Genomic DNA, 12,205 nt, shown 5'->3' on the forward strand with positions numbered 1-12,205 from the left:
TGTAATGAAGAATATGTAACCAATATCACATAGCTTCAAAAATATTTTTTGAACCACTTCCTTAATTTCATTTTATTGATAATATACCAAAATTTTGGCTATTATTACAAGATTCGCCAATGTTGTTTTAAGTCAAATAAGCGACTACTGTAATTTTTTACGGTCCCCTGTCGGCGGTCCTGCATATATGTATATGTACACACACACATATATAAATACATATATATACACACATATATACTTAAATACACATCTATCCATGTATGCACTCGCTCTCTTTCTCTCAAGCGCATATTATTTGTGTAGAAATATATCACATATTCCAAGAAAATTATTGTCGCAAGGAAAAAAAGGTCTGATAACACCCATACGAGTTTGGTGTGATCATTTTCTGTAATCTCTCCCTGCTATATTTAGAAGTCATTTCTGCTGACGTTAAATACCTGTTGAAATGTTTCGAAAGCAAGCTGACGAATGTTAATACGTTCCAGCTCATTTCAACCTCGTATTCTGAATGTTTTTTTTTTAAGCTATGTAGACATTCATTTAAGCGATACCTTGAAATAATTCAGTGATATACAACACGCTCTAGCTTAGAGGCATCATCAAAGTTACGATCCAATGGCAACGCATCTAAATCAGTGTTCCCTGAAGTTCGGTTGTAGATCCTCGTAAGGCAGGAGAGAAAATTAAATACTACGATTTATAAGTGATTAAATACTGTGATTTATAAGTAATTTGTTGAATCCTTCTCTTGAGTATCTCTGCTAGCTATTTGCCAAGTTCTTGCACTTGATTTAATTAAGTTCGTATGGAAGATATGTGAGGAATATTGTACCAACTTTTGAGGAATATTGTACCAACTTGTGAAATAGATACGTTTTATTAACAAAAGGCAAAACCTATGCTTTTAGAAATATTCTAATGCTATAAGACATAAATACGGTTTATCACTAACATATAAAAAAGTAGGAATAACAGCAACCTTTCTTTTTCGAGTGATGTAGTTCTTGCCAGGAAAAAAATCCATATTGCTTCTACCATCTCATGATGAATTTAGTCACGTCACGAATTAATATTTCAAACATTGAAATATGTGAAATAAGTAATACTATTTTTTAATTATATAATTTGCTTCTATCAATACAGTAGGCTTTATCAGTTATCTAGAAAATGTAAGCATTGTACAATATACCCGTACTGTGTTCATAGTATATTGTATATATATATATATATATATATATATATATATATATATATATATATATATATATATAATATACTATGTACGCATCTGTCAAAAAAATACTTACGAATACTTCCATTGTACAGAGTATGTACTAGCAAGTTTTTATTTATTATTATTATTATTATTATTTTTTTTTTTTTTGACTTGCACACATATTTTATTCTGAAAATTGTCGGTTACAGGGTTGCCCAAGGCCAAAAGAATTCTGAATTTTCAATAAGTATCAGCAGTATGAGAAATGAATATGAAAATAAGAAATGACACACACGATCTAAATGAAAATAAGAAAATCATATCTGCAAAACTAACAAGAAGCGGGAACTGTTTACGATTCTACAAGTGGTTCGGACTCAAAAGAAAAACAACCATGGAATTCTAGCTTTACTTTCCGGTCAACCTTAACCAATGTCATCTGTTAATCTATCAACACACTTCGAAAGATTCCGAGATCCTATTTGTTTTGTCAGTACCTTCCCGTCTTTTCTACTTAGCCTTGTACTGTAGGGAAAGGGGGTGTGGGTTGTGGATTGGAAGTCCCTCCAATTGCACACGAAAATGAATGACGTCAAGCAAGCAAAATAAACTAATTGCTTGTATATCATTTGTATATTTTCTGCTATTCACTTTTTTCTCTTTTCCAGATTTACATTATTAAAAAAAATCGTTGTCGTGTGGTACCGTTGACAAGGATACAACCGTGTGCTTCCCCCAACCACCGCCTGTTTGCCTATATATGGTTATATATATTTATAGCTAAAACTATCTGTTTGCCTATATATGGTTATCATTACCGTCTGTCGCATTCCGTCTTTTAGCGAAAAAAAATATATAGCATCAATTTACAAATACATTCCGACCACAGCTCACTCCACTTTGATAAGAAACCTCATGTCCCTATAAGCAGATATAGTATGATTTATAGGAAATGTAACAACTGCCAAACAGCTCGTCTGGAAAAGTAGCGGGTTGGCAGTAAAGTTACCTAGTCATTTTAGAATTCGCGGGTTTGTTGTTGGCGAACTTTGCGTTTTCACTTCCATGAAACTGGTCTCACTCGGGTACCAGACTCAGCCTCGTACATCCACAGGTAAGATCTACCTCACAATCTTTCCGTAATTTTGATTGAATAGTAAATCGTAAGGGATAGATACGCATTCCATATAACTACTTGCCAGCAAAAATGATTGTTTACGGTTTGTTTCTTAACAATGTTTACGGTTTGTTTCTTAAGAAATTTGCATGGCGCGGATATGATGGTTCTTCATGCTCGATCAGTCTTGAAATTAGATTTGTGTTAATCGTAGTACCGGTTAATCTTAACAGAATGGGCACACTAATCAAGGGCAAATTAAAGATATTCTTGTAGATTTGTAGATACCAAATTCTTATAATACTCAAGAGTGCGGTAATTTTATGGTAATCATATACAGTACGGACACGCACGCAAATTCCGCGTCAGAATATTTATTCAACAGTAAATTACATTTGACGGTAAAAGTTAGAGCGGCGCGCATAGCATCCATTTCCCTCTTATACAATCTTATAGAGCGGAAGAAATGGTAGGATACAATATAGTTTAAGCTGCAGGGCAAAGTAGTATCGAGTGGACAGGCTGTGAAGTCTGTCGCGACCTTTCACGTTGTTTGAGGCAGTAAGCGTTCGTGTCTGCAGATTTGTGGTACCGCGATTGCAACTGCCTTGTGTATGTGTCCTCAAATTACCCCAAGTGAATGCGTCCATACCGGGAAAACTATATTTTACTTCCATGCAGATAAGACAATGTTAATACATAATTTCCTTCAAAATGTTCCAATTTATTCATTCTAGCCTGTCCTCTAACTCCGTTATTATTGAGTTGCAGTTGAAGTACATGGAAGATAAGTTTCTTAGAATCACTCGCCCTATCATTTGCATATATTATTTTTCGTCTAAAACATGGCTGGCAGGAATTATATCTATACCAAAAATCCTTCCAGATCAGCGATGGCGGTGTTGCTTTATACCATTCTCATGTGCACAGTGGCTGTTGTGCTGAGTACCCCGGCCAGCAACGAAAAGTGGAAGTTAATGGGGAAACTGCTGACTGATGTGAGTATTGTTAATGTTTTCTATCTTTTTTACTTGTGGGAATAGAGGTAAAATGAGGTAGCTGTAGGGAAATTATGCAGATGTGTTATTACCAAAGCGGTATGAGATAAAAAAAAATAAAAACAAAATTATTTGAAGTATATGGAGGATTTGTTTCGGGAAAGTTTACCACCCTACGTACTGGACATGCTGCGGGCAGATAATGGGGAATGGACAAATAACCATACACATCACGGCTACAGCTGCAGGAGGCATCATATTTACCGTTGGTATGGGTTACAGAGCGCCGCGAAGATGGAAGGAAATGGACAATGCCATTTCATAGTGTAAGAAATAGAATAAGAAACAGCATACTTTAAGCTGCAGCGGCCTCGTATTTAACGGTAATTGACGAAAATATCTGCTGTAGCATATCGTTCAGAGAAGTCCACAACATCCTCACACAGCCAGTTGTTAATAACCATTTTCTTTAGGTTGACACGAAGTGCTAATAAATAGGGGGTACTCTAAGGGGCTTGCATCCTTGTTTAGGGAATAAACTACGTTCGGAACTCCTCGTCGTGCTCGTCCAGACAAATTGGACAATGTGTTGACCGTTCGGAACCTCTACTTGTCCTGATGAAAAAGTCCATCTCGTCTATTTCGCCCTCCTACGGAACTGGGCGAGCAGGACGAGATGTCGCAATAGAATTTGGATGTAAGCAATGACAGCTGCCGGCAACCACAAACTAGTGATGGGTAATTTTATGGCTTATTAATATTTTCAGAGGATAATAAGAGCTGAAACTCGGGAGCACGGAGTGACTTAAGCGGAGAGTGATGCTTTCTGCAATCTTTTTTCTTTTATTTTTGGCATTACCATTCATGTCAGCAGAATATCTTGTACCGACGACTGCAACTTTTTATCCTCTACAAAAATACCATATTAAATTTGCCCAAAGCTAGTGCATCCATACCGTAAACATTAACCACTCTTTTTCCTAAATTTGTTTGCCTAGCTCACCTACCCGCCCCTGCCCCCTCTTCCGACACCCAAGAAAAAACAAATGACGCCCCTGCACTTGTACATGCATATATTTCACACGTGTACAACAGGTTAAGGTTTACGATACGACCGCACCGACTAAGAGAAAATTGAAGTTAACAGCGTTGTAGGCGATGGAAAAACTACAATCATTGCTATCAATATTGATTTTTAGAAGCGAACCTATTAGAATTAAACGACGAAAAAGAGGCGTGCAGAATGCCGCGCGGAGACTATCGCATTTGTCAAATGTTCTTTCCTCAAATACACGATGTGATCGATTTTACCTATATATACGCACCACAATTTCATTAGATTTACACAGTACATTCATACTTGCACATATTTAAGTTTAGTAGCATTTCATAGACGTTCTATTGTTGATTAAAGCCAACCTTTGTGTAAGGGAACTTGCCCTCCATTAGAAAAAAAGTTGTGCAGCACTAAAATCCAGTGCAGCGCCACATCACAACCTATATCTACTAGACTGTGAATGGTCACAAACTGACAACCATGCTAATTTGGTTGAACTTTAGTCAAGTGGAAATGGAACAATAGCGAGTTTTAAGATCAGTCCTTCCTGCTCGTTTACGCCCCCCCCCCTTTCTCCGTGTATAATTCCTATTATGGATAGGAAATGGGACGAAATGCTAAACCGTACACTCACTTAGCTTTGTGTAAGCCCTTCACTTCACTAATTTCTTAATTCCTATACATGGCAGCCCGAGTTCGGAACACCAACAGTCGATGACTTGATGAAACCAGTGTCGCCAACCCCCATTGGAGACTCCATGTGTGCAGACCTACACCACATCTGGAAGGGAATGCCAAGCATGATGAAGGAAAAGGCTAGCGACCTCGAAACCTCTTATCCAACAGGAGAGTATGCTAGGCCGTGTTATTGGTCTTGGTAAGTAGATCAAACTACTTCATCCAGTGATTGGGGCGGGGGAAGCAACTCGCCTTGTATGCATTACTGATTCGCTCGGTATCATTAAAAATATATAAATTTTAAGTCGTATAAATTAACAAACTAATATAGGAAATTTGGCAAAAAGATGTGCTTCAGAGGTAAAGAGTTAGCAGTTTCCCTTTCCTGAAATAGGCACTGTGCCATTTTATTAGATTATGTATTAATTGAATTAATGTTAGTACATTTCGAAGGCATGTTAATAAAGGTGACCACTTCCTAGTTCAGGAAATCTGGCGAATCGATGACCTGCAGAAGTGAGGATGAGTTGCCAGTTAATTTCCCGAGATCAGACGTACTAAAAGCAATTGTATTAAAATATCCTATCCGCATTATTAATGACATTTTCTTGCTCCAGGGATAGAACGCCGCCTGCCTGCCCTACACAGTACCCTCCGTCGAAGAGCATATGTCAAAGGGCGAGGTATTATGCTATCTTTGGAAAAAGGCGTTTTTGTTGCAACCCAAGACTTAACAAGCCTCCCAAACTAGAGGTTCGGTTAGGACAGATAAGGTGTAAGTGTTGATGTGTGGTGCATCTAATAAAGAAATATTTCAAATCCGTTCTTAATATCCCAAATGTGGTAAGTGTTGGTTCTTCACTTCTCAGTACCTCGTTCCTTACCTGCACTTTACTTTGATTTCAAAGATGCATCCTTACTTTAGTTGGCAGTCCTATCGGGTTAATATTCCATTCACTATATTAAGATTCCATTAATATACGATTTGGCAGCCTCTTCAATATATGAAATTGTGTGAAATGAAAAAAAAATGATTTGGTTAAATGTTATAGTGGCTTAAAAGTAAAATGTATATTGAAGGCAATGGGTGGTTAAAGTATGAAAAACATGGGAAACAATACTAAATGGTATACTGTGTACCCTTTATAGTAAATGTATATCAAAATACTAAATTTTCTATTAAGCAATCTAAGATTTGCATTTCTCAACTTGGAACTATTTTTGATATGGTGTTATCAGGAATTGTATGCATATCAAGTAATTCAGTTAACAATTAACGGTCATATTAATAGATTAAGTTACTTTCATGATGAATATTTACTAAGAGGAATGTACAAGTACACGAAATACCAAGTTATCTTGGGAGCCAAAACTGACGAGCATGTTTCCCCATTTGCTTACAGCCAGCGTGGCAGATCTTGAGTAAGGTTAGATTTGATCTTAGACTTGGCTAAAACAAGAATTTTCCCTCCCTGCTTGTTATATTATACTAAATTACCCTCGCCCTCCCTGAAATGTCTCCGCATCTCCCACAGTATTTCTTCCCCCTACCTTACCATTTTGCCCTATTTCTTGTCGTGGGGAAAGGGGGGGGGGGTAGGGGTAGGACTCGGAGACTGAGACCAAGTATTGTATTTGTTACCGAGAGCGACGCACCCTGCAGTGTCCCAAAACCAGGGTATCATGCGAACCCGAACACCCAACCTTCTTTGCCACCTATTTATTCACTAGACAAGAGGCAAGCCCCCTGTGCCTCCCTTAGCACCTTGGACATTCTTCCTCAGACGCATAAATATCCTTCACTTGATCTAATTCCCTGGCCTAAACCACCAGAACCCTTCCCTCAACTGCCTTACCCATCTTTAACCTTTCAACATTGCTATTCAACTATCTAGAGTAAATGCATAGCAACTATCACCTGCCATCACCCTTTACTATACCTTCCTATAGTGCTATATGACCTTAGATGTCTAGCACATTTCGCTTTTAATCATTAACCTCGGACATTAAGAACTCTGGCTAAGAGGGTGTTGTGGAATTAGGTTGAGCAGTGAAAAGCGGGAAATTTCGTCATTTCGCGGTAAATGTAGCCGTTGCAGCTTGTGCTGTTTCTTGTGTTCTAGAAGATAGCGGTGTCCATTTCCCTCTATCTCCGTGCTTAGCTCTCAGTAACTTGTAATCTCAATGGATCCTTCCTCATTGAACTTTGCACAGACGTTGACAGCTGAACGTTTTCAAACGAGTAAACAGAAGCTTAAAAATAAATATTACTACAGAAGCTAGAGCCACCAATGACTTCCTGGTGATTTAGCTCATTGTGTGTTCGATCAAGTTAATGGTTTCTCTCAAATGTACCTTTGACTGCCTGTCCAAGTGGTGGGCATGATCGGCGGGCAAACGTGAGGGTGATGTCAAAGGCGAGAAAATGAGGTATTTTCCTGTTTACAAAGTAGTTTGTTTGCTTCTTATAAAAACCTGTTCTCCTTCCTCAGACGCATAAATATCACTTGACCTAATTCCCTTACCTAATCCACCTTGACCCTTTCCCTCACCAACCGCCTTGCCCATCTTCAACTTTCCAACATTACTCTAGATAGTTGACGCATAGCAACTATCACCTGACATCACTCTTTACTATACCTTCCTATGGTGCTATATGACCTTAGATGTCTAGCACATTTATTTCGCTTTTAACCATTAACCATTGTCTGCCCGTGCCGTCATCTTAGTGACCGCCCGTGTGCCCGTCGACCATGATTACTTGTCCGGACAGGCCTTTACTTATTTTCCAAAGAACTATTCGCACAAAGGCGAAAGGTTCCACCCTATCTACCACAGTCTCTCCTACATCCTCTTCCTTCCTCTGGTCCTCAAAAATCGGTCCTCACTTCTCCCCTTTATACGAAAGTCTGTTTCTCAGACCTCCCCAGTTAAATTCACAAATGACATTCAAAACTACCTAATGACCCAAAATAACAGGCCTACACCTCTCTCTGCTCCCATTCCCTTTTCGCTCAAAGTAACTGCCGACAGCGATCCATCCTCCTAATCCCACAACACTCCTTACTACTCCCTCCCAACACATTCAATTTTCCCTGCTTCAGCTGCATTATCCCCCATTATCCCTTCCACCTCCCCCTGGATAAAACCCACAACTTTGTCACAACCACCCCCTTCCCTGGACAACTCCCTCCTAACTTCTCCTGAAGCAGTGATCTGACAGCCCTTACCCTCCCCCTCCCCTCCCGCTCTTTCGTCTTTTTGCTAACCACTTCTTACCACAAAGGCATCCGTGTAGTATTCCAGCATTAAAAAAAAAAGAAAAAAAAAGAAAAAAAAATCGCCATTGTAATCCCAATCGTAGCCAATTTACCTACCCTATCTACCATCGCCCTTCTTTACCCTTTTCACTACACCATTCTATAGTGCTATACGACCTTTTGGTGTTTAGCACATTTATTTTGCTTTGTAACCATTAACCTCCCAGCCCCAAGCCCGTTGTTGGCATGGGGGCGTAGGAGACGAAGACTAGGACCCATTCGGGATCACCCTTATGTTTGGCTTCAGCTCTCAATGGACTAATTTTGCAAGGTATTCTCTTTTCCCCTCTACCTTTCCTTCTCTTCTCCAATCCCTTTTACTATCCACTTCTAAGAGAAATGGCGACATATGAAACCTTGTAATAAAACAGTAAAACATTAAAAGAAATGCAAACAAATTAAAGCATTAGGTATTATGGGGAATGAAACCTAACCCCTAAATTAAAGAATCTGAGCTTACCAAGTAATAGACCACATTATCCTATGGAAGTTTTCTTCTATACCATTTTCTTCGCAAATGAATGATAACGGTATTAGAAATGGTATAAAGTACACGATTTTCAAGAACGGCCCCTCTAGCGCCGCGACAGAATAAAGTCGTTATTAAAACCCAATGAGAATCTGAGGAATTTGTAGCGGATGACGTATGCGAGGGAAATCAAATGAGCCAATTAGATTCGTACTTAAACGTGACGTGTCCATAGGAACTTGACATCCACCTCAATACAACCAATCAGATATGAAATAGATCATCACGTGACAATAGAAGGTGGACCTAGGGAAAGGCAGTTGAAATTCAAATCAGTTCCATCATGGCTAGACAGTGTGTAGGGTGTGAGGATAAATACGATGAAGAAATCGAAGTGTACTGTTAGTGGAAGTGCAGTACAAACCTGAAGTAGTTTACCACAAGTTCTTGGAGTTTTTCTTCGACTCTGCGAAACCGTAGCACCCGCTGTTCGATAAGAAAGGGCGGCTAGTGGTTGCAATTCCCGCCAACGACGACCTGAAAATCGCGACGATCCGAGTGACCTGCACCTTGGCCCATGCTTTAGGTAAGAGTGTGTAAAACAATTACCGAGATAAGGGTCTTTCCTGCCAGAACTTATGAGGTAAAGATTTGCATAGGCCAGACGGGGGATGAGGGGGAGCCTGCCGACTGAAAGAGGGTGTAAGGGATTGAAGAATCTCTAACCCGGAAACGCGTCAATATATGGACTTGCTAGTGTTCTGCCGATATTTCTCGAATTTATCGCCAAATTCCCTGATATATATCATGACCTCCACAGCTATCATGGCAGATATTGTAGCTGTTGTTCACTTGTGAAGGAAATGAGTGCCAGATAACACGACGAAAGAAATTAGAAAAATGCTTCGTTCACCCGAAAATCGGTGTTAGGTTTCATTTCCAAATTTATCAAAGCTATAAAGCATAAAGAAAACTTCACTAAAATAATTGATAAGGCACCGAATCACTTCAGTCACTTTCATTGGAAATAACTTAACAAATATGTCTCACTTCCTAAGTTAACAGATCTTTACAACACAACTTTATACCATCAAGGGAAGGCCCATTCCGGATTCCGCAAGAGCAACGGCCGGTTTGTTAATACGCTGTGGATATTGTTCCGGCACCGGATTTTATAGCAGTTTGGCTATTCGTCCGGCATACACGCGCACTAACTATTTGCGCGCAAACACTCGCGCTTACGCATTAGCATTGCATACAAACTTTGGCGCTATTTTGTGTTGTTTATTGTTCATGGCTAAGGGTCGATCATCGAGTATGGATTCCTTCAAAGTTGGAACTGAATTTGCCTGTTTTGCTGATGTGGACAGCTTGACCAAATTTCAAGAGAGCACTTTCGCACAGTTTTATGTCAAAGATTCAAGGACTGGTATGAACAAAATCACCCCCCCCCCAACCTCGATTCCCCACGGGAACCCCCAATATTGTTAGCGGGAGTCGGGGACTTCGTCTCTGACGGATGCGGTCCTATCGTTTATAGGCACGATAAAATCACAGAATAGGGATGAAAATCACAGAAATGTCAAAGTGTAGCAAACTTAGCATGTATTCGGTCCTAAGAATAATTAAAAATTTTGATGTGCTTGAAATGACAGACCGAATTACTGACTGTGCGCAAGCGCGAGTGTATGCCAGACGAATAGCCAAAATGTTATAAAATCCGGTGCCGGAACAATATCCACGGCGTTATTATTGTGCCAGGCCCAACATAATCGACATTCATTACACGGACATGCACAATTACAGAAACAAATTAATATCTGTCAGTCTAGACATGCATGTCTACCGTACAGATAGAAAAATAAATGTATATTTAGTTGATAATTTGATATATCATTTATTTCTGCGTATATGGATGTCTGTTTATACGAATATTCATATGGAAAGGTCTGGCAGAAATTTAACAAAACGGCCGCAAATCTTGAATTCCTTCGTCATGCTTTTTCGGTTTCCCCAAATCAGTGCATGTTGAGGAAATTAATGTCAAGATCAAATGGAATATTAAAAAAGAAAATATATGGGACAACTTGCAAAATTAAGAAAGATGAACCTTTTAAAATAACTATTGTAAATCTTGTTACATAAAAAAGGCTCAGGAAATAAAATATTGAGTTTTCTAAGTATTGCAAGGATGGATATGAAATGTTAAATACTTTATAATGTAAAAGTTTAAGGAATTCAAATCCATCTTGTGGTTGCCTTCTCAGGGTGAAAGTTCTGCCAAAAATGAAAATACAAAAATAACATTTATGAAGCAACAAATGAATTGTTATACGTAGAAAAAGGTATGAATAAAAATGACCTTTTGTACATTTGTCAACATGAATACGGTTTAAAAATGTTATAATAGCGTTCTGTGGCAACAAGCTGTTTTCGGGCATCCAGACTTGCGGGATAAAATGCTCGTGCCCCGGGTTTTGGCGAAGTGAAGGCGGCCGAAGTTCAGATTGTAGTAATGAGGGAGATGCAGGGGAGATTTCAGTAGTAAAAAGTAGTCTCTCCCTTAGTCTCTGAAGAAGGCACAGAGCGAAACGTCGCCACGCCGCTAGTCCGATAGAAGTGTGTTGCCAACTTGAGTTCGTCAGATTTCCGTCGGAGAGGAAAATATGCGTATGCCTGTGAGATAGCATTTCTGTATCTCCTGGAGGGAGACGTAATTTTGTAAAGTCCACTACGCACGCCTTTTCTCTTCCTCCCCCTCCCCCTCCCCTTTCCCTTCCTCCCCCCCATCCAATCTTCCCTCCACCCTCCATTCCCCTTCCTCTATGCTCCCCCTTTCTCTCCCTTCCTCCCTGTACCCTTACCCTTCTTCCCTGCGCCCCTTCCCTACCCCTCCTCTCCCCTTTTCTCTCCCTTCCTCCCTGCACCCCATCCCTACCCCTCCTCTCCCCTTTCCTCTCTGCCTGCATCCTACCCTTTCCCCTCCTCGCGTACTTCCTTCCTGCACTCCTACCCTACTCCCTCCTCTCCTACTTCCTCCTTGCATCCCTACCCTCCCCCCCCTCTCCTGCTTCCTCCTTGCATCCCTACCCTCCTCCCCTCCTCCCCCTCTCCCCAGTCTCATTCAACCGCCGCCGCAACCCTCCTCCTCCGCCAGTGTCTTACGCTCGTGTATCGGAAAACGATTATTTCCTGGACTGCGGGAGGATTCTACTGACAATTGCCAGTTAGCCGGAACCATTTTTTTAACGGAGGAGGAAGGGGAAGTGAAGGTGGAGGAGGAGGGGAGAGGGAGATGCAGGTGGAGGAGAAAGGGGAGGTGGAGATGGAGGAGGGGAGGGGGA

At 40.2% G+C, this 12,205-nt stretch overlaps 1 protein-coding gene across 1 annotated transcript in view; it reads left to right on the forward strand.

Annotated features, from left to right (window-relative positions):
* LOC113813562 (uncharacterized) overlaps positions 1-5,891 on the forward strand; it is a 185,974-nt gene extending 180,083 nt beyond the window's left edge. The window contains exons 2-5 of the mRNA XM_070114225.1: positions 2,319-2,336; positions 3,226-3,337; positions 5,084-5,271; positions 5,690-5,891. Of these exons, the coding sequence (XP_069970326.1) occupies positions 3,233-3,337; positions 5,084-5,271; positions 5,690-5,858 (462 nt within the window). The 5' untranslated portion in view covers positions 2,319-2,336; positions 3,226-3,232 and the 3' untranslated portion in view covers positions 5,859-5,891. The remainder of the gene's footprint in view (positions 1-2,318; positions 2,337-3,225; positions 3,338-5,083; positions 5,272-5,689) is intronic.
* Positions 5,892-12,205: the final 6,314 nt, after the last annotated feature.

This window comes from Penaeus vannamei, chromosome 35 (genome assembly GCF_042767895.1).
Source record: "Penaeus vannamei isolate JL-2024 chromosome 35, ASM4276789v1, whole genome shotgun sequence".
NCBI lineage: Eukaryota > Metazoa > Arthropoda > Malacostraca > Decapoda > Penaeidae > Penaeus > Penaeus vannamei.